This window comes from Bombyx mori, chromosome 9, assembly GCF_030269925.1.
Source record: "Bombyx mori chromosome 9, ASM3026992v2".
Classification (NCBI taxonomy): Eukaryota; Metazoa; Arthropoda; class Insecta; order Lepidoptera; family Bombycidae; genus Bombyx; species Bombyx mori.
This window is the reverse complement of record NC_085115.1, coordinates 1,160,004-1,183,933: the sequence shown is the minus strand read 5'-3', so window position 1 is coordinate 1,183,933 and position 23,930 is coordinate 1,160,004. Positions and strand designations below refer to the sequence as shown.

Below are 23,930 nucleotides of genomic sequence, written 5' to 3'. Positions count from 1 at the left end.
GTAATAACTTCCCGTGCAGACTCACAAGAGGTCCCACCACCAGTAAATGTTATTGCAAATGTTCTGCACCAGTGCAGTAACTATGTATAGTTGGTGTTATGTATATACAGATAGGTAACGACAGCACGACAGATATTACTATAATGCCCACCAGCCACCTTGAGATATAAGATCAAAGCCCTGATTGGAATTCTACGCCAGCCTGGGTTTCAGTTAGTACTCGTTTTGTTGGCGATAGCAATAAATTAGAAATTTGTCTCTTTTCGTATAAATTTATATTCTATGTATATGTTATTACCTTTTTTTTATTGCCCTTGCAGGCCAACGATCATTCGGCCCATCTGATGTTGAGTGGTTACCGTCGCCCATGGACTTCAGCAATGCCAGGGGTAGTGCCAAACTGCCACTTACGATGGATAAGTGTTTATTTTAGCCCCGCCAAATAAAGTAGTAGTTTCGCAAATCGGATAAATTAAATTGAGAATGGGGAACTTTTAAGTGAATTAAATTGTATAACCTTTTGATCGCTTTCTCTCGTCGCTTAAACCACGTTTTGACATAACGTTGTCTCCGCGATTGTTCCTGTTGTGACAACTATCTCTAGCTTCATTCAGAGGATATTAAATGGACTCACCGTGGAACGGAGCCCGACTGAACTGCCCCTTGTTCGCGGCTGACAACTGCTTGAGTTAGGATGTGAGGTTGAATGACCACGCTTGACTTCATAGCTGATTAAAATCGAACGACGAAGAGACTATTATACGATACTTAAACTATTAAATTATCTTAAATTTACGAAGTTTTTTTGAGCGGTATGAGTATGTTTCATTGCGTCGTTCAGAGATTATGGATGCAGATGCTGAGTTTATTAAAGATATTTTCTAATATTTGGAGGGATCGCATGTTCTTGGGGTATTTTATTGGGGTATTAACAACGAATAAGCTGTGAGTTCGTTCATTTCTCGAAGCAGTAAAAAAAAATTGTCGTCCTATGATGGTTTTGTTACAACTCTTTGTATCTTATTTATAAATGTAGGGTTAGACAAGTTGATTTCCAAAGAACGATTTAATCAACTGCTATATTAAGGATCTCGTTCACTTTTTTATCTACCTATGCTGATACGCTTGAGAGGCTATATCAGCTTCTCCTTGACGTGTAAGTGAGCTCACGGGGCTCAAACCGGGTTTGTTGCTTTGTTAACACTGGCCCTAGCAAGAGCAGTGCTTCGCAGAATGTACCACCGGATCGGAAACGCGACCCACTGAGAAGATCCGGCGAGAAACTCAGTGGGCTGTGTCTATGGGTTCATTCACTCGTCGAGCCCTTCGTCGCAAGCGACGAGATCGACGAGGACGGTGACCGATGCTTGCGGTACCTAAAAGCACCGTTAATGGATCGGGAGGATCTGTAATGACGTGTTCAAAGCGACGTCGACGTGTCCACTTGATTATTTTTCTTCTTATAACGATGGATTCTAAGCTGTGTTGGGTCTTCATATGGCGCGTCTTATTAAAAGGCAAGGCTGTCGATTATGAATCGATTTTCATACGGCGGAAGAGGACTATTCGGGTGATTTCTGCACTCATGAGGAATTAGCTTAAGTAAATTTCAATTCTGAGTTTAGCGTCCAAATTAATCTTTGAGAATTTATTAATAACAGATATTATGAAGCGAGAACGCTGTGTTCGTTTCAGACAGTATCACTTTATTACTCCTTGTGTTGTACTTTTTATAATAAAATTGTGAATCTAGCTTTAAAAGAAAGAACGCAAATTGAGTAATAGTAATTTAGTCTATTTATATATAAATGAATTGCTGTTCGTTAGTCTCGCTAAAACTCGAGAACGGCTGAACCGATTTGGCTAATTTTGGTCTGGAATTATTTATGAAAGTCCAGAGAAGGTTAAAAAGGTAGATAAATTAATGAAAATGCTCGGAATAAAAATAAAAATAACAATTTTGTTTTTCTTTTGATGTGTCCCCCGTCGGACGGATTCCTTTTGTTTGTTTTAAGTTTATTTTATACAAAAATTTAGGTCTTTTATTTATCGATTGAGGCACTACGAAGTCTGCCGGGTCAGTTAGTAGTAATTAAAAAAATATCAGCTCGTTTTATTAGTTTGGTTTTGCCGATTTTTTATCAGGGCTTTGAATTTTTTTCTTGGCGGGACAATCAAGCCTTTCCTTGGGATATATTGGTTACTGCTAGCGTTAGAACTAGTGTACCAAAAGTGATGTTTGCAAAAAGTTTATCTGTTAATGGATTTTCAATGTCGAAGACAGAGCGAAATGGAGGAGGAAAATAAGTAAAGCTGACCTCATCATCATGTGGGATGAATAGGTAAAAAAAGAGAAGGGTGTCTATGTGGGCACGTGGGCGAACACTATACTGCCTATTTCTGCCGTGAAGCAGTAATGCGTTTCGGTTTGGAGGGTGGGGTAGCCTTTGTAACTATACAGAGACTTTAGATTTCATATCTCAAGGTGGCTGGCGGCATTTACGTTGTAGATGTCTATGGGCTCCGATAACCACTTAAAAACAGGTGGACTGTGAGCTCCTTCAGCCATCTATGCAATAAATAAATAACCTGAAAAGAGTATAACGGGGCGAGTACAGGTTACAGGAGTGTAAGTTACTTGAGACCTTAGAACTTATATCTCAAGGTGGGTGGCGCATTTACGTTGTGGATGTCTATGGGCTCCAGTAACCACTTAACAACAGGTGGGCTGTGAGCTCGTCCACCCATCAAAGCAATAAAAAAAAAAAGGTTTTACAAGGCGTCACTTTACTACGATGAGACAGTTCACTTCCTCTACAATCCACGTTGTCATGAAGGGTCAAATATATTTTTATTAAATAAGCCCTAACTGCGTATTTAAATCGTTATGGCTATTAAGTATTCGAGTTTCTTTCTAGTTCAATAGTTGGTTTGATGAGTTGAGTTTTCTTTCTCGATTGTATTATGATGAAAGAGGACCAAAGCAGTATATTAGAAAAGTCGATCCAAGAGAAATTTGTTCGAAGAACACGATATTATCCAATTCCAGTAGTAACACCAAAATGTGGATCAGAAAGAGGGTAGGACAGGTTTGTTTGCTCCTGACATCCATCGCGCAGTTTTTAGTCTACACGTGACGAATTATCGGAAATTTAAAAAAAAATCATTTCAAGAACTTGGTGAAGAATCATTTCAACAACAACAAAGGTGAGCTCACGGGGCTCAAGCCGGGTGTCTTCCTTTGCTAACACTGGCCCTAGTAAGAGCAGTGCTTCGCAGAATCTATCACCGGAAACGCGACCCACTGAGAAGATCCGGCAAGAAGCTCAGTGGGCTGTATCTATGGATTAATTCACTCGTCGAGTCCTTCGTCGCAAGCGACGGGCTTGACGAGGATGGTGACCGGTGCTTGTGGTGCCTAAAAGCACCGTTAATGGATCAGGAGGATCCGTAATTACGTGCTTTGGGCGACGTTGACGGTTTACCATTCGGTCTACTGGGTCGGGTATGTAATTTCCAGCGGCTACAATGAGAGGGTTCTCATGTCGTGCCGCTTTCTCAAAATGGCGCAGGTCAAGAACCCATTAAATAATAATATCTATAATAATACATTCCAAATAAAGAAATACATTATCATTATGTACTCTATCCGAAAAAAATAAATGCCTATGTTATTAGCATCAGTAAATTCATTGCAATCGTGACAAAGGAAATCATTAATCTCATGCCAAAATCGACTAAGTCACAACAAAAAAGCTAACTAAAAAGCCTTCGGCAAATACGAATGTCACCTTTGTATCCTAAGGCAAAGGTTACTCTTTTCTAGTCCAGTAAATCTGACATTCGCCCTTTTGGTACTAAATCGCTTTAACCTCTACATACACCTTGATCGTTTCGTGGATCTAATGATGGCAGGCACGCTATCCAAAACTACTATTAAGAAAATCCAAGGACCCTTATTCGCGTTTGTTTACGCGAGATAGTTGGATGAGCCCACAGTTGGCCGGGCGTTACAGAACCCGGCGATGAATATCGCACATCGGCCTTTGGAAAGAGACAATCGTCTAAATTCGGCTTCTAAGAGCGTTATCTCTTTCCCACACTTGACGTTTGTGGATAATCGTTATCCAAAAATTGGAGACTTAATATCTTAAGGTGGATGACGACATTCAGGTCGAGCTTTCCAAGGGCTGTGGTAACCAATTGATTCCACAGGTGGGCCTTAAGTTATTTTATCCATTTAGTGAACAAAATGAAAAGAGAAGTATATAAAGGTTATCATTTTGGGAAAATATTAATCAAATAATTTAAAGTCAACATTTAGTCGTCATCCTTATTAATGTCCTTTTTTTTTTATTGCCCTTGTTGGCAGACGAACGGGCCTTATGTTATTTAATCTATCTAGTGAACAAAATGAAAAGAGGATTATATAAAGGTTATCATTTTAGGAAAATATTAATAAAATAATTTAAAGTCAACATTTAGTCATCATCCTTATTAATGTCGTTGTTTTTTTTTATTGCCCTTGTTGGCAGACGAACATACGGTCCACCTGATGGTGAGTGGTTACCGTCGCCCATGGACTTCAGCAATGTCAAAATTGTATTTGTAGAGAGATAAAAGGTTTTAAAATAAATAAAAACCATTTACAATTTCGGACACTATTTATTCAATCCACCTCTTTAAAAGTATACGAGCATTACAACATTCCTACAGAGCAATTATAAAGCGTTTTACTAACACATATGTATAATTATTGACACGTACTAAGGCGATATTATTTATTTATAAACAACAAAAACGATAAGTTATGATGACAAGACATAATTTGTTGAGCAAAATTTGAAATAAAAAAGAAATTAATGTAGATAAAAATTAATCTGGTTTAATTAGTCTACTGATTAAAGATTAGATCGAAAAAAATATAATTAAAAAGATAAATTGCCTACGCTCATAAGACGACAGTTCTTGAGCAAAATTCAACATTTAAAATAACAAAAACTGAACTTTGTAAAAAGTTTTCAGTACTAATACATTAATATTTATTTAATTGAAGTTATTTTCCATTTTATTTTAACTAACATTTTAACATAGTTTCTTAAGTCTCCTACCGAAAAATCGGTAACGATCTCACAATACCATAATTTCGTAATAATACGTATTATATAGTAATGCACATAACATATAATACATAAAATATGTAATACATATAATATCTACTTATACTAAAAATGATTTGGCGAACAAATGATATAAAAAGACTTTTCTTCGTTATTTTTTCAATATTTTTTTTTGCCCTTGCGTCAGACGAGCTTTCTACACTTCCTGACCTGCTCATAATTGTGTTCCAAATACTAAATAAATGAAAATATTAATATAAAGACGAGCTATCTACACTTCCTGACTTGCTCATAATTGTGTTGCAAATACTAAATAAATAAAAATATTAATATATTTACAATGCGTAATAGCAACCTACTGTTTGACAAAAAAAATGTATTTACAATTTATTCTTCTCTACGTATTACCGAACTATACAATAAATTTATTTTAAGTCTACAAATTTATTTTAATCTAAAATCATTTCACTTTTGTCTTTCATTTTATCTTCTGATAATTTAATTTAATGTCTTCGTATTAAACTACCCTTTTTTCTCTAGTTAATTTTTTTTTCTACAAATGCAACTTATTTAGTTTCTCAGATTTTAAAAGCAACAACACAATCTTATATTTTATTCTTAGAGAAAAACAGTTTTACAAAGATTTCTCAGAATGTACCTTATTCATTATATATCTCATTATGTAATATAAAAAAAACATTGAATCGCCTTAATGATATTATACATAATTGGATATTATCTTAAATAAGACTGGAGAACACAGTATGACTAATAAATAACACTACACTAACCACATAATATACTTAACTTACATTATTAGGCCAACAAAAATGATTCCGATAAAGTACTTACGCAAAGACCTCAAACGCTGAAAAGCTTTAGCTGGGCTCTGAGCTTAAAGCTTTATAGCATTATCTATAAAATACGATAAAGAAAAAGAATAAAAAACCACATTATTTTCTGAGATTCCACGATTTTTTCAACAGCATTTCAACATTCAATTTCGCTTATTTGACTAATTTTTCATAATCTAATACAGATCTATAAAAGATATCGTTACTGATATTTCCCTTACAGACTAGAAATATGAAGAGACTCGATTTTCACCTTTATTTACATGATTAATAAGAATTTATTGTCACTTCTGAACATTTCAGATGAAAGAAAATTTACAAACACTAATATTACAACATTAATTACAAACAGATTTTGCTTTTATAAAGCATACGCATCATACACTCAGCACATGTTAACATACAGTGTTCCTACACATCAAAAGCTTAGAAGACTTCTTTTAATACTTGTATTGTCTTATTGTAAGATTGTTTTTTAATAAATATCACAATTGTACGCGTAATAGATTCAGACGAATGTCTTGTCTAGATTCACGCGTTTCTGTGACCTATGTACATAGACTAGGTGATGTGAAAGTCACCTCGTAGTAGTCTTGTGAATGTTTTTTTGAATTGCTGGTTGGCCAGTGCGTAGCAAAACGGATTTATAGGACTGTTCGCGTAGCACAGGAAATACGAGAACATATAAAAGTGTTTGTTGATGCACGGAGGATTAGTGCAAAATCCTTCGACAAGTGCTAGGATATGGTAAGGAGTCCAACAGACAACGAACGCCCCTAATATAAAGGAAATCGTTCGGAATGCTTTCCTAGCTCGATTTTCCGATTTCGATTTTTGTCGCCCGATGCTCGGAAAAAAGCCGTCCCGTTTCGATCGCTTAACTTTTAATTTCTTTCCTATGCTTTTTACGAACTCTTTCTTAGAGTTGCTTCGGCTCGACCCAGTTACAGCATTTGTGGATATGTCACTAGTTTCTACAGCGGGGCTTAACGTGGGGTTAAGTTTTAATGGAGAATCTTTTAGTTCGGAACGCTTCGTGGACTTTGTTTCATTATTGTTGGAGGTAGACGCCACGAGAGTGATCACTGGCTTGGGCCGCTCGCCCGCTGTGAGACTTACCTCGGTGTTAACCTTTATTGGCTGAGGAGGCGAGCTACTACTTTTGGGTGGAGTCAGTTGGGCTTCTGCGGTCGCTCTTATGAGAGCAGCCTGCAATAATGACGTATTCGTTACGTTACCAGAATTTTGATTCGGAGGTGAAGATGGTTCAGTCGCGGTAGGAAATGTCATTGATGATGGAGGACTTTCGTAAGTAGGAGACGGTACGATGACAGAGCTCTCGTCCATATATCGAAAATCTGCACCGTCTAAGCCAACTAACACGTCATACGTGGTACCGTCACCTTTTACCAGTCTCGTTCTACCAGTTCTAGATGATTCTGAACAAGAAGGGGGGCTCTCCGAAATGGATGGACTAGATCTGAATTCTGATGGAGGAGTGATGATTCTTTGAAAAATAGTAGTTGATACCTCGCGCTGGTCGGACGGTGTTCCGATGCCTGATGAAGACGGAGACATGAAGCTGACTGTGGAGAGGGGTGCAGCGGGTACGGAAGATTGGCCATGGCTTAGTGTGTCGTAGTTGTCTGTGTCCAGTAAGCTTTTTTCAGAAATTTGTGAAAGAGAGGTCTGTGGTTTTGTTAATTCATTTTTCACAAAAGGGGATTGCCTCAAATCGGTCTTGATCAGCACTCCCCCACTAAATCGCATATTGTTAAGTAACTGCATTGCTCCCGTCTGCATTACTAAGTTGGCTACAGAAGGTCGCTTTTTGATGTTAGATTGAGTAGTACTTTCGTCATCGGAATCAAATGCAGGGCTACTCGATCTCTCTTGTTCTACATGGTCCTCTTTTCTCTCATCTGAATCAGCGGTTGTTGATGTGTTTGTACCAGTAGCACTGCTTTTATGTGCAGACGACTTCTGGCTAGAGTTCGAGTCAGTCGAGCCACCTAACGTGAGAAGTGGAGCTGCTAACGATCCTTTTGATGTGGAGTCTTTACGAATTACATCAGATGCTTTAACTTGTTCCTCACTGGATATTCCTGTGTTCGACAGTCCTGATACTCCAGCTGCTCGTCCAGCCATTCCTGACATAACTCCGGCACTCAAAGCCACCATAGACTGCATTTTTCTCTGCTTAGCTTCACTTTTCTTTTGCATATCGTACGCTGTTTTGAAAATCCCAGCGTACAAGATAATCAAAACAAAAAGCGTGGTCCAGTAGTACCCTATAATCAAAGCAGTGTTGAAAACGGGATCTTTTAGAAATTGTACTGCGCATTCGCCCTCTTGTAAATCTCGGTAGCCAACGAAATGCTCCCATCCAAATATGGTTGTAAAAAATAGTATAGCAGGTATCAACCACGTCACCGTGACCATCCAGATGACTCGGTTCTTGGTTCTCCATGCTCTGTATCTAGTTGCTATTTTGACGCTACAAAATCGGTCGACCGTAATTAGTAGTACAGTGTATTGAGACACTAGACATACTGTGTAATCAACTGATAGCCAGAGGTCGCAAAGAAGTGGTCCAAGATGCCAATATCCTTTTAATACGTAGTCGGTGTAAAACGGGAGTGATAAAGTTCCTGCGAAGAAAATTTTGTATGATACCATTTGAGTTTTAGTTCATATTTTATTGTATGGTACTAGATTGGGCGGCTAGCTTACGATACAAAATCAATTAATAGAAATTATTTGTTTTTATATATTGCTAGCTGTACCCGTCTGCTTCGCTGGGCATTTAAAATTAACATTATTATTTCTCACCCCCACAAAGATTCTCATAATTAACGCCCCCGCAACTGGTGTAGGGAGTCCAATACTCATATAAATATTAGCCTATCCATTAAGTACATGTATTTTCTACATGGATACCAAGTTTAAAGTCAATCGGATGCATGGTTCAGTAGTTATAACGGAACATCCGTATAAACCACTGTAGATTTATATATTAGTATAGATTAATAAAAATGTTACAATAGTTCTTACCAATCAGCAAATCGGTGGCAGCTAGGGACGCGATGAAGTAGTTACTTGGCTGACGTATTGTTCTGTCAACGAGGAAAGCGAGTAGCACCAGCACATTACCACTGACGGTGAGCAGGATCACCATCACCAAACACGTGGCGAAGATAATTGCCATCCACAACGGGAAAGGCGGGATCACTTCTGGCTGGTTGACAGAAACAAAATGTCTTATTGGAACGAAGTTCCTTATCGCGCGTTGCGAAAGGGGGCTAGACGGAAAAAATTAAGACCAAAGATCCAATTTTTTTTGAGGACTAACATTAAAAATAAATACACTTCAAAACATTTAAAAAAAAACGTTGTAATGTAACAATCTCCAACCGAAGACTACAGGCATTCAGAGTTAGACTCAGTTAATAATAAAACGTTCTTTGCCATAAAAATAAAGAGCTGAGTTAATCCGAGCGTTAATGATCCCAAGAAATCGTTTGTAAGCTCACGTTTAATCTTGAATTTCTGAGTAATTCCCGAAGACGGCGCGGATTAGTTCTTTGTCCCTGTCCAGCAAACTGTAAGCTATTTATAGTCGTTATAGAAAAACGATGAATTTTCTTTTTAACCGACTTCAAAAAAGGAGGAGGTTCTCAGTTCGACTGTATGTTTTTTTAAATGTTTGTTACCTCATAACTTTTGACTGGGTGAATCGATTTTGATGATTATTTTTTTATTAGAAAGCTTACTGTGAGGTCCCATTTCAATTTAGTCCAGTTCTTATAACGGTATTCATGAGAAAACCGTATAAGTCTTAAATTTCGATTAAGTACGTGCGCGAAAAATAGATGAATAACTCAATATCACGCCACCCGATTTCGATAATTATTGCTTTTAGTGTATATTAATTTGTTTTGGAATATAATTTTTTTTTTCTATTTGAAGTCGGTTTTTGTTAAAGCATTTCTATTTACAATTACTAGAGGTCCCGCAGTAGTCGAAATTCTAGATCGAAAGACTATAATTAATTGGAATTGTAAGTTTATACACTATTATGATTGTATTTTATACTTCTATAATCACAAATTTCGCCAAGACTACACTATAGAAAAATATTAATAAAGACAAACAATATTTAATCTATTCTCAATTTAACCACAGAAGTCAAGAACAAAAGTTTGACAATAAATAAATATTATGCGTGTGTGTGTCGAATACATGGTAGTGTGTGTACTGTTTTCTTTATTGATTTAATGTATCTTTTATGCATTATTTAAAAAAAAAAATTAGCATTGTGCACTTCTTCTCTATATTCTCTATAAGTGTGGAAAATTTCATACTCCTCCGTCTGCGCAATTTTCGTAAAAAGGGATACAAAGTTTTCAAGCTTCACGTATTAATATATAGATAAAACAAAGGAGGTTGAAGTGTGAACGCGCGTAGAATTGTTTTCTACAAGTAAAGCCATACAACGTTCCGCTGAAACTATCGATTGATTTACGAAATGTACCTACCAATTTGTTGAAACGACACTGATGCCACCTGTCGTACATTTACGGTACTATCTCATCTTTCTTGTCTTTGTCTTTTAATATTATAAAATATAAACAGAAGACTACTGAAACCCGGTCACGCTTCGCTTTGTCTTTCCTGAAGATTATTGAAAACACGAATAAAAAAACATTTTCTGAAAATCTAGATCGATTTATCGCCCCCGAAATCCCCTGTATACTAAATTTTATGAAAATCGTTGGAGCCGTTTCCGAGATTCAGATTATATAATATATATTAATATACAAGAAATGCTTGTTTAAAGGTATAAGATATTCACTATAAGATTGTGTAAGCTCTGCCGTTAAAATATTGTTTCTAAATATCTTTAATTTATAGTTTGTATTATGAATGTTGATAAGCACGTCTCTTGTTTTGCTGGATTGATTTCATATTTTAAATTAATATCTTATAGTCAGAATATTGCTAAACATCAAACTCTAAAAATTAATATAGAAATTTCGGCAATACGCGTGCAGGATCAGCTTGTAATTTGAACTTCACAACTCTAATAAACTATGTATTATTAATTATTAATGTCAGCGCCATAGTGATGCGAAATGGTTAGAAAATGAAAAGTCAATAAATTCGTAGAACACAGATTCAATATTAAATGCCACAAATAATGACGCTAAGCGTGAAGAACGAATATAAAAATAACATGTATTAGCTAGACTTCATATCGGGTATCTATTTAAGCACCAATAATATAACCTAAACGCTAAATTAATCGTGCAAAGTGTTTTGCAAAACTTGCACATCTGTGTTTCGATCGACTGTGGCGAGCTCATCGCCCATGACACAGTCTAGTGCTGTCGATAATGGTGTCCAATCGATTAACTGTCGTTGCGATGTTAAAAAAATCAATAAATTCGTAGAACACAGATTCAATATTAAATACCACAAAATAATGACGCTAAGCGTGAAGCACGAATATAAAAATATATGTATTAGCTAGACTTCATATCGGGTATTCATTTAAGCACCAATAATAGAACCTAAACGCTAAATTAATCGTGTAAATGGTTTTGCAAAACTTGCACATCTGTGTTACGATCGACTGTGGCCAGCTCATCGCCCATGACACAGTCTAGTGTTGTCGATAATGGTGTCCAATCGATTAACTGTCGTGTCGATGTTAAACAATGTACCGCGCCTCCGCGTTTCCTTGCCGAGAAACGAACGGCAAACAGTATCGCGCAAATTGTGTTTGCATTTTGTCGTGTGTAAAAATAAATGGGTTCACGTGATGTGTGCTTATGTCGTTTTGTTTTCCGTCGTTTTGCGGACTATATTTATTCGACGTCTAGCTGACCCGGCAGAGTTCGTAGTGCCTCAATCGATAAATCAAAAGACCTAAACTTTTGTATAAAATAAACTTAAAACAAACAAAAGGAATCCATCCGACGGGGGACACATAAAAGGAAAAACAAAATTGTTATTTTTATGTAATTCTAAGCATTTTCATATTTATCTACCATTTAAACCTTTTCTGGACTTCTACAAATAATTCAAGACCAAAATTAGCCAAATCGGTCCAGCCGTTCTCGAGTTTTAGTGAGACTTACGAACAGCAATTCATTTTTATGTATATAGATATATAGATTACATTTGTGTCGCATTTGGAGTAAGCGGTCATCGAATGTGTCGAAATCACAATAAAATGTCGCTTCCTTTTTTGTGACCTTTGGAATTACAGTACAGCGGAGTCCCTACAAAAAATCAGGATGCTCTATTGCTTGTCAAGTTTATGATATCTGATATCTCATGCATGTTATTACATCACGTTTAGTTGATCAAAAACTTAGTTTGGTAGTAGCGGTGCATTTGTATCTAGCGATGCATCGGGATTCGAATCCCGCAGGCAGGTACCAATTGTTCTAATGCGTTACATACTTAACAAATGTTACGATGGACTTCCACGGCGAAGGAATGATATCGTGTAGTAAAAATCAAACCCGCAAAATTATAATTTGCGTAATTACTGGTGGTAGGACCTCTCGTGAGTCCGCACGGATAGGTACCATCACCTTGCCTATTTCTGCCGTGAAACAGTAATGCGTTTCGGTTTGAAGGGTGGGGCAGCCGTTGTAACTATACTGAGACATTAAAACTTATATCTCAAGGTGGGTATCGCATTTACGTAGTATATGTCTATGGGCTCCAGTAACCAATTAACACCAGGTGGACTGTGAGCTGGTCCACCCATTTAATCAATAAAAAATATAAAAATATTAGCATTGTAAATTAGAAAAAACGAATCTATAAACTACGTACTACTAAGCACGACTCACCGGACTTGGGTCGATGAAAATGCTCTCAATGCTGCCATTGTAAATATACATTCCGGTTATGTTGGTAACGTTGTTGAGAAGAACGTTGGTCTGGCATTCCTCGTACGTGGAGTAGTAGGCGCAGGCTTTCTGTTTCAGCTTCTGAATTTTCCTGCGTCGAACACACACTTATAAAAAATACATCGAGAATTAACAAACCTTGCTTATTAATATAATACGCTTTTGTTAGCTTCATACGTATCTACCTATACTAATACATAAATCTACAGTGGTTTTTACGGATGTTCCGTTATAACTACTGAATCATGCATCCGATTGACTTAAAACTTGGTATCCATGTAGAAAATGCATGTATTTAATGGATAGGCTAAATATTTATATGAGTGTTGGACTCCTTAATAATAATGACAATCTTCTTCTTCTATTTATATAAAAATGAATTGCTGTTCGTTAGTGTCGCTAAAACTCGAGAATGGCTGGACCGATTTGGCTAATTTTGGTCTTGAATCATTTGTGGAAGTCCAGAGAAGGTTTAAAAGGTAAATAAATATGAAAATGCTCGGAATAAAATAAAAATAACAATTTTGTTTTTCCTTTTATGTGTCTCCCGTCGGACGGATTCCTTTTGTTTGTTTTAAGTTTATTTTATACAAAAGTTTAGGTATTTTATTTATCGATTGAGGCACTACGAAGTCTGCCGGGTCAGCTATAAATAATAATTTTAAATGCCCAGCAAAGCGGGCGAATACGGCTAGTGTTCGTATGTAACGGAATCTTTGAACATGATTTTGAGCTCCTTCAAAACGTCGCATTAACTCGAAATTTTGCATACTTATCAAGGACCGATGACTATTCAATATTTTAAGCAGTTAGATCCGTTATTTACTTTCGGCAGTCAAAACAACAAATTCATTTTAGCGCCTTCTATTTTTCACTTAGCAAATTGGAAACTGTCATGTTTGCCTGAATGTACATTAATGAATAATTTATGGTACACAATGATAATAAACTAAAAAATGAAAAATAAATAATAGTTTTAAAAAAACATTTAAAAACACGCGTTTATGGAAAATTCAACTAAAATATAGAAAATAAATTTATTGTAAAAAAAGCGTGCGGTACTTTTAAGATATTATCAAAATTATAAGACTTTTACTCATATCGGTCAATAAAATATTAAAACTATTGACACCGCGCACCGACATCCATTTTAGATGGATATTCTATAACAGCGTGTGTTTTAGTTTTTCTTAAACTTTTTTTAAAAATATAAAGTCGGTTGAGTTTATCAAGTGTTGTTTTGAAACGGGAAGACTGCTTTGATTAGTGCGTGTAAGACAGTAAACATTTTGTTTAATTAACTCTTCTGAGTATCGCCTATCTTCGAATTTAAGTCATGCCAAAGATTTCGGTGAAAATTCATGGTTTTTCAACGTTGAAGTTGAACAGTCATTTTATTGCTTATCTCGCGCGCGGACTTTAGTTCACACCGGCTGTATCACACAACATAGGTTGTATTGCTCTTTGAACCGAAGTGCATGACTGGTCTGCCTACACGGGCAATAAAAAATGAAAAAAAAAAAATGCTCTCAACTAAATTTGAATAGTGGAGGGGGATTGGTCTGACGTCATCGGCTCATCAAGTACTAAATTTAATACACTCTAAGAGTTTGTTTAACGCCGCTCCTATTTAGTTTATTTATTAACGACCTTCACCGGTCGCCACCGGCCCAGTTCGCCTTATTCGCTTACGACACAACCGCTTACTACTCGAGTAAGAACAAGTCCTTAATGACGAGTAAGCTCCAGAGCGCAGCTGTAACCCTCGGACAGTGGTTTCAAAAATGGCGCATAGACATTAACGCAGCGAAAAGCACAGCAGTGTTATTTCAAACGGGAAACTCTACGTGGAATTCCTCCCGAATTAGGAGGAGAAATATCACACCCCCGATCACCCTCTTCGGCCAACCTATTCCCTGGGCCAGTAAGGTCACCCTGGATGCATCCATGACATTCCGGCCGCATATAAAAACAGTCCGCGACCGTGCCGCGTTTATTCTCGGCAGACTCTATCCCATGATCTGTAACCGGAGTAAAATGTCCCTACGGAACAAGGTGACACTTTGCAAAACTTACATAATGCCGAACATGACTTACGCGAGTGTGGTGTTCGCTCACGCGGATCGCACACACTTAGACACCCTCCAATCCCTACAATCTCGTTTTTGGAAGCTAGTCGTCGGTGCTCCGTGGTTCTTGAGGAAGGTTGACCTACACAACGACCTGGGCCTCAAATCGAGAAAGGTTTTCGTGGTTTTTGAACCAAATTCTTTACTTTCTCGCTTAGATACGAGCTCAGATTGCCTTGTGTTAAGACATCACAGCGTGAATGAACCTTGAGACATGAGGTTGGTGTCTCAAATATACATATTACGTAACGACTGCCCACACCATTCAAGCTAGCACGCATCATTACTTCTCGGAAGATGTTTCATGATAATATTATCCTCACTAAAGTAACCTCTGGAACCGTTTGGAACCTCTGGGTCTGCGGAGGGACTTCGGTTCCCTCTGTATTTTGTACCGTATGTTCCATGGGGAGTGCTCTGAGGAATTATTCGAGATGATACCGGTATCTCGTTTTTACCATCGCACCGCCCGCCACCGGAGTAGAGTTCATCCGTACTACCTGGAACCACTGCGGTCATCCACAGTGCGTTTCCAGAGATCTTTTTTGCCACGTACCATCCGGCTATGGAATGAGCTCCCCTCCACGGTGTTTCCCGAGCGCTATGACATGTCCTTCTTCAAACGAGGCTTGTGGAGAGTATTAAGCGGTAGGCAGCGGCTTGGCTCTGTCCCTGGCATTGCTGAAGTCCACGGGCGACGATAACCACTCACCATCAGGTAGGCCGTATGCTCGTCTGCCTACAAGGGCAATAAAAAAAAAAGTAAAATCCTAAAAAAATGCAAATTTTAGCACAGTATAACATAAAGGTATTTTCGGTAAGAGCGATCTTTTTCATTCAACTGTCATAAAGAAAAAGGTTTTTTTATAAGTAAAGGAATTCATTGCGATATGTTTATGAGTAGATTAAACATTTGTATTATCTTGTTATGGAGAAATTTGAGAATGAAAACAGATTTTACTGGTGGTGGTAGGACCTCTTGTGAGTCCGCGCGGGTGGGTACCACCACCCTGCCTATTTCTGCCGCGAAGCAGTAATGCGTTTCGGTTTGAAGGGCGGGCAGCCGTTGTAACTATACTTGCGACCTTAGAGCTTATATCTCAAGGTGGGTGGCGCATTTACGTTGTGGTTGTCTATGGACTCCAGTGACCACTTAACACCAGGTGGGCTGTGAGCTCGTCCACCCATCTAAGCAATTAAAAAAGAGATTTGTACTTCGATTGAATTTTTAACGGTAAATATTGTTTAGGAGAAGTGTAACCAACAACAAAAACAAAAAGCAATAATAGAACTTTTTTATCCTTTCCCAAAGCTTATTAGCTTTCCAAAGAAGCTGATTGAATTTTTTCCTCTTTCCGAACGATTTTCCCAATTATATAGTTAAGTTTAGTTCGCCTTTACCGAACGACGGTCCTCATCAATCATTCAGATATTATTTATTTTGTAAAACAATCGTGTTTGCGTTAATAAATTTCATGGTTCCATTGTTAATGTTTATTCCGAGGAAATGATCAATCAGGCGTGTTATTAAGTTCATTGACTTTCTCGATAACAGATATTATTTATTTATGGAATTCATGTGAAGCGAACTTAAATTTTCTGCCAATGAAGATTTCCAATTATTTTGTATTAATTATCGTATCGACGCTTGAAAGGCAAACATGACTAAGCGACAATAACTCCTTTGTATATAAATGATAGGCAATAACCATATTCGATGCGCAAAAAAAATATATTTCTAGATCTATTAAAATCATTTCAATCCTACGGCTACTAGTTAGATTCTACTACAGCTGGATTCGTTAAAATAAATTTTGTTTTCAGGTATTTCAACTTTAAATTAGTCTACTATAAAGTTCACGCATTGTCGCTTAGTCACGTTTGCCTTTCAAACGTCGGTATGTATATTTACGGAGATATGTATGTGTATATGTATGTGTACATATATGTGTATGTATTTCACTGGAATGGTACACCGCGCGTAGTTCGTTTCCAAATGATTCTTGTCCACCTGATGGTTGTCTGGAAGAGATCGCTCTTAGCGATAAGACCGCCAATTGTCCTTTTTTTGTTTTTAATGTATCGCACTGTTTATTTGTTTTTTGGTGTACAAATACTCTCTCTCTCTCTCTCTCTCTCTCTCTCTCTCTCTCTCTGAAGGCAAATTTTTGGCGTATACGAGCCCATTACACGGCTGCTGTTAATGTTACCCACATACGACGTAGGGCGAATGTGAAACTGTAAAACCCGTTTTATACTTAATGATATCGAGAATCCGCACGGTTCTTTGAGAATCTTTTTTATTTTATTATTTAGACGAGTCAAGGAGTTTACAGTCCGCCCGGTGTTACGTGGAGCCCAGGGGCATCAACAACGGAACTGATGCTGCCCATCTAAAATTAGTCTTAGTTTTAACACTAAAACGTCTGCTCCACCTTCATTCAAACCAGAATGTATTGATTTCGGGGCTGAAATGGGTGGGATGGTACCTACTCCATGGTTCACAAGACGCTGTACCACCAGTTAGGAAATTCTGTATACTTCCACCGCACCTCAATTAAGCATTCCGAATAGTTTATTAATTAACCCTCTATTGAACTGATGGCCATGACCACTCTGCCAACAGTGCAAACTACTAAGAAGAAATACACAAGAAATAACGTTAAACAAAAGGGCACGGGTTGTTACAAAATTAAATGGCATTCTTATTGTTTTCAGCCATCGGTTCTAGATAACCGGTGAAAGCTGGTGATATTACTGGTGAAATTGGTGGGATGTTGCCGACGCCGTGAAAGTCTGCTTTTTTCCTTAACTAATAGCTGGTAATCTAAGGGACTATTCCACCTACTCATTTACGGGTAGGTAAGCTCACAAGCTCAACTTGAGAGAGTTTGCTAAAACTGGCCTAGCAAGAGCAGTGCTTCACTGAATCTCCCACCGGATCTGAATCGCGACCTACTAAGAAGAATCGGTGAGAAGCTCTCATGGTGTGTATGGGTTAGCTTACACGTTGAATTCCTTGACGAGCTCCACGAGAACGGTGACCGGTGCTTCGAAAGCTTAAAAGCACCGAGAGTGGATACTGGCGATCGGTCATGACATGCTTCGGGCGACGGCGGCTTTGTGTTGCAGCTTCACCTTGGTCAGATATGTAGATAGAGGCGGCCACTATAAGAAAATTACCGTGGCGTGCGGCTTTTCTCAAAGAATATATCGGTTCTAACGGCTATTTCATAGTTAAAACTGGAACGAATGAATGGTACGCGACAGCAATAAACAATGATGACACTTATCCGTGCCACTAAAGAAAACGCCTTACCGGTAAGTTGGTATGAATAATTATAAAATTTGCGGGTATTTTTCATATTAGAACGGCCTTGGGCTTGGAAACCAATTAAATAAAATACGTATAAAACGTTGAGAAATAATAAAAGCATTCCAATCGGATTGGACACAATAAAACTCTATAAATGCCATATATTTCAAATCTCCTTCGCTCGTTTTGAAGACTTGCTGACGTGTCTAAAGATTTATAGCCTCGAGGGATGATATTCGAGAGGCTATAAACCGAATGTAGTCGGTTCCAAGGGTGAAATATCATTCGCAGCTTGGTTCGTATTTAATCAGTCGTTTCAAAATGTCTGTAGTGAATCTATGGTCAAAATTTCAGTAAGGAATTTGTGTTTTTAAGGAGTAAGACTTCATTTAGCATAAAGCCTGCTATCCTAGACTACATTCTGAGTTAGTCGGTTAACTACATACATTAGCTTGAATTTAGTTTTTTTTATAGCTTAGATGGTTGGACGATCTCACAGCCCACCTGGTATTAAGTGGTGATTGGAGCCCATAGACATCCACAACGTGAATGCGCCACTCATCTTGAGATATAAGTTCTAAGATCTCAAGTATAGTTACAACGGCTGCCCCACCCTTCAAACCGAAACGCATTACTGCTTCACGGCAGAAATAGGCAAGGTGGTGGTACCCACCCGCGCGGATTCACAAGAGGTCCTACTACCAGTAATTACGCAAATTATAATTTTGCGGGCTTGATTTTTATTACACGATGTTATTCCTTCACCGTGGAAGTCAATCGTGAACATATTAGTTGAGTACGTATTTCATTAGAAAAATTGGTACCCGCCTGAGATTCGAACACCGGTGCATCGCTCAACACGCGACGCTAAGAGCAATCTCTTCCAGACAAGCGTGAGATGGACAAGAATAATTTCATATAATATTTATGTATTCAAATCGCCTGGATTGGCCTTTCTATATGGTAAATAGTTGCCACTAAGCTATCTGGGGTTCCGATTGGAACGCTATTGCGAGTATATTCAAATAAAGTCAATGAAAATTTTGCGATTGAAATTACTTTGAAGTTTGCCAAGTGGTTTTCAACTACGAGCAAGTTGAAATCCACGAGTACTTTATGATTTATATTATAGAAATTATATATTATATATTATAAAATTATATATTATATATTTTATAATATTTCTATATTATAAAAAATATTATGTTTGTAATAATATTTTTTCTGGTAATTCATTTTTTCAGAGTTTTCTAAATAGATAGAACAAGATGTTACAACGGATCGCCGGCGAGCAATTCCAAGCAAAAAGCTACTGAATACTGGATTTTACGAGCCGTGTCGCAACATGGACCGACGTAGTATCGCCTGGAGTTCGATTTTATGATTTTTTCATACGCCCGCACTTCTGCTTTCGCTTTGACCTTGTTTGGGTCGTTTTATTTAGTTAAGCTTACATCGCGAAGAGGTCTTAAATGATTTTTAGGTAGTTTTTCAATCACGCTTCATACTAGTGATATAAATTTAATTTAAACTAGCCGACCCGGCAGGCTTCGTAGTGTCTCAATCGATAAATAAAAGACCTAAACTTTTTTATAAAATAAACTTAAAACAAACAAAAGGAATCCGTCCGACGGGGAACACATCAAAGGGAAAACAACATTGTTATTTTTATTTAATTCCGAGCATTTATCTACCTTTTGAACCTTCTCTGGACTTCTACAAATAATTCAAGACCAAAATTAGCCAAATCGGTCCAGCCATTCTTGAGTTTTAACGAGACTAACGAACAGCAATTCGTTTTTATATATAAAGAAGAAGAATATTAATAACAAAAGATATTAAAACAGTTATTTGATCAGTGTTTTAATTATTATTTTTATTGCTAATATGGGTAAAAGTGCTCACGGCCCATCTGGTGTTAAGTAGTCCCCAACTACGTTAATGCCATCAACTTTTTTTTTTGGGGCGGAACCTTCTATGAGTTCCCTGTGCCTAGGGGGCGCGCGTGGTATGTGGGACTGGACCATCCCCAGAAGTTGGGAGCGCACCGCGGTCCCAAGGGATGTCCTAATGAATTGTGACCCTAACTCCCTAACTCCCTTACACTCTTTCACCCGACGTCCGATATCCGCCCGGAGTATAATACCACTCTTCAACTTGAGACATGAGTTCTAAGTCTTAGTTTTCAGCACAACGGCTGCCCCACCCTTCAAAGCGAAACGCGATAGAAATAAGCAGGCTGCTGTTACCTACTCGTGCGGCCTCAAAAGACGTCTCACTTCCAACTAAAATATTTAATGATTTACAATTAGGAATCACTTAATAAAATAAAGCGGTTTTTTGTTCAAGCAAAATCATCATGTTGTTTTTTGTTTAATTTAATTTTATGGTTTATATTTGGACTCCAAATGAATTGGCTTTTGTCTCGCGGTGAAACCGGTTAAATTGGTGAAACTTACTCGTTTAGACTCACAACACCGCAAGAACAAAGTTTATTATCTTGAAAGGTAGTTTCAATTTGTCTTATTGTTTAGTATCAAAACAAATTGGAAGCTTACATTTTTATTCCATGAACTTATTACAATCAATGTGAGTTGATTATATCGAATGTTTCTTTATTATTATTTTTTACATTATATTATATCGATAATATTTTTTCATCGAATTATTTGAAATTAGATCGATAATTTGTATTCAATTTAAGAATAATTTAATTAAACAATAGGCTTACTTATAATTTTTGAATTTGACAATATCTAATAAAGGTTCTGAAAAGAGCCACGGTCTTTAGAAGAACCAACGATTAAAACTCTGCGAGCTATTTCTAATTAATTTTGTTTCTATTGTTTACTAGCTTCCCGCTCACAGCTTCACCTGCGTGGACAACACACCCCATACAATTGGACCCCTGATCAGCAATGGGTTTAACGGCATCCTAATCCTTCGCAGGGTCTTCCTTTTATATGTATAGTTTATTTTATAATTAACTTGCGACCCGCCCTCGCTTCGCTTCGGAAACATTAAATTTTATTATTGATAGCTGAGTCCCGCGATGTTAACCGCGGTTATTGTCGTACCGCGGGTGACGCCGTGGGGCAAACCTACTCTAAAAAAAGTAGCATATGTTACCCCTTATATCATCAACTACCTATCAGTGAAAGTGTCGTCAAAATCCATCTAGCCATTCCAGAGAATAGCCGGAACAAACTGACAAAAATTATAAAAAATGTTATTTTGGTTTATGTATCCTATATAATTATATTCATACGCATGTAGTAAAAAGCGGTTATTTCAATATTACAAACAGACACTCCAATTTTACTTATATGCATAGATGTTAAGGTATTAAAAGTGTAGTTATTTTCTTACCATTGGGTAATGAAATTTGTGCCGATGCTGAATATTGGTGTTGATCGATTGAAATCGAAGCTGGTCTCGGTGGAATTCATCTTGGAACTCTCGACTCACTGACGAGATGAGAAGCGCTGGGAGTTTTACTGCAACTAAAATGCACAATCCCGTTAAGTATTCCGTTAGTACAATCGTGCGATCAAAGCAATAAGCCTTTTATTGCGATGAGTTTAAAGTCGTGAATTCCTGATCCGTTTTGCAGTTTTATATTTCAGAATTCAGTAGGTTAAATCCGATTTATTTTCACTTAAGTTCGCCATTAATAGTGTGTGTTTACAATTGCTACAATAAAGAAATATGTATGTGTCGTTAATTCTAGTTTTTGATTTGTATTTCATTTATTGACAATTCTAATGACAATGTTAATAAATGGTTAAGCGATTCCCAACAGTGGGCTTTTTTTTTATTGCCCTTGTAGGCAGACGAGCACACAGCCTACCTGATGGTGAGTGATTACCGTCGCCCGTGGACTTCAGCAATGCCAGGGCCAGAGCCGCAAACGTTACGAGCACACGTTAACACAATTCACGCTACGTACAACCTTCAGAAAATCTTAATGCAGAGGTTCATAGTAAGCTACTTTTTTTTTTATTGCCTTTGTTGGCAGACGAGCATACGGCCCACCTGATGGTGAGTGGTTACCGTCGCCCATGGACTTCAGCAACGCCAGGGGCAGAGCCAAGCCGCTGCCTAACGTCTCCTGAGGGGCACTGCTTGATAGCGAAGACTCTATATGATCCTTTCATTATAGAGTTATTGAGACATCCACTTTATGTATTAACGTGGATGGTATAATTAGTTTCGGGATGTCTTTGGGCTTCCAAAACGAACTGCTATATGGGCTATCACTAGACATAGACCTCCCACAAGCCTCGCCACAAAATCGCTCCTGTGTTGCCTGCATTTAGTGGACTTTCGTGACAACAGGTTGTTGGTCCAACTTATGGGAGACTTACCCATGCGACGTCGCGACTCGAGAACTTCAACTTCAAGTCGTCGTGGCCTAAAGAATAAGACGTCCGATGCATTCGTATCTAGCGATGCAACGGTGTTCGAATCCCGCAGGTGGGTACCAATTTTTCTAATGAAATACGTACTCAACAAATGTTCACGATTGACTTCCACGGTGAAGGAATAACATCGTGTAATAAAAATCAAACCCGCAAAATTATAATTTGCGTAATTACTGGTGGTAGGACCTCTTGTGAGTCCGCACGGGTAGGTACCACCGCCCCGCCTATTTCTGCCGTGAAGCAGTAATGCGTTTCGGTTTGAAGGGCGGGGCAGCCGTTGCAACTATACTGAGATCTTAGAGCTTATATCTCAAGGTGTGTGGCGCATTTACTTTGTAGATGTCTATGGGCTCCAGTAACCGCTTAACACCAGGTGGGCTGTGAGCTCGTCCACATATCTAAGCAATAAAAAAAAAAAAATATGTATGTACATATATAGCTTAACCTAAGTATACGATCTAGTCTGCCTTAAGGCACTGAATAAACTAAGCTTCAGCATATATTTATATGGTTTAACTTACGAGATATATGTGAGCGTTAGGGGCTGGTTGATTAATGTTCCGCGCGACCATCTCGCCGGCAGGGCGCGTGCACCGTCTCATCTGGAAACACAGAAATGTTTGATCTCCCATTCGGAAAATGTCCCGTGAACATGATTCGTTTGGTCGCGGTAATTTAAGGATTCGTTGGGCCGTTCATTTGTCAAAATGAATCGATTATCACCGAAATATATAATAATAATACTACGGAAATACATTTTTTCTAAAAATATAAATTGTTTGCCTTGATAAAATTCCGTACGCCATTAAAAAAACACGTACGGCTTAAATTAAGACATACATATTGAGGTCCTTCAACGTGTCGTAAGTTATATCATTTATGTTGAAAAATGTTTTATTTATCTATCTTTATAATGAATTATAATATATATAATATATATATAAATATATATTAAAAATGAATTGTTCGTTAGTCTCGCTAAAACTGGAGAACGGCTGGACCGATTTGGCAAATTTTGGTCTTGAATTATTTGTGGAAGTCCAGAGAAGGTTTAAAAGGTAGATAAATATGAAAACGCTCGGAATTAAATAAAAACAACAATTTTATTTTTCCTTTGATGTGTCCTCCTTCGGACGGATTCCTTTTGTTTGTTTTAAG

At 37.7% G+C, this 23,930-nt stretch overlaps 1 protein-coding gene and 1 long non-coding RNA gene across 3 annotated transcripts; one reads left to right on the top strand and one right to left on the bottom strand.

Annotated features, from left to right (window-relative positions):
• Positions 1 to 5,833: 5,833 nt before the first annotated feature.
• Positions 5,834 to 23,377, bottom strand: LOC101737141 (muscarinic acetylcholine receptor gar-2). 2 transcript variants are annotated; one of them, XM_038013019.2, is made up of 6 exons: positions 23,294 to 23,377; positions 21,718 to 21,851; positions 12,844 to 12,994; positions 9,029 to 9,212; positions 7,505 to 8,625; positions 5,834 to 7,183 (listed from the first exon to the last, which is right to left on the bottom strand). In XM_038013019.2, the coding sequence occupies exons 2-6, from the start codon at positions 21,795 to 21,797 to the stop codon at positions 6,536 to 6,538; spliced, it is 2,184 nt and encodes a 727-aa protein (XP_037868947.1). In that variant the 5' UTR covers positions 21,798 to 21,851; positions 23,294 to 23,377; the 3' UTR covers positions 5,834 to 6,535. The 2 variants fall into 2 exon arrangements, with proteins under 2 accessions (XP_037868947.1, XP_021208952.1); XM_021353277.3 differs by having other exon boundaries at positions 5,834 to 8,625.
• On the top strand, positions 11,771 to 22,149 carry LOC134199328 (uncharacterized). The gene is made up of 2 exons (XR_009973773.1): positions 11,771 to 18,353; positions 19,593 to 22,149. It is a non-coding gene; the product is annotated as an uncharacterized LOC134199328 (long non-coding RNA).
• Positions 23,378 to 23,930: the final 553 nt, after the last annotated feature.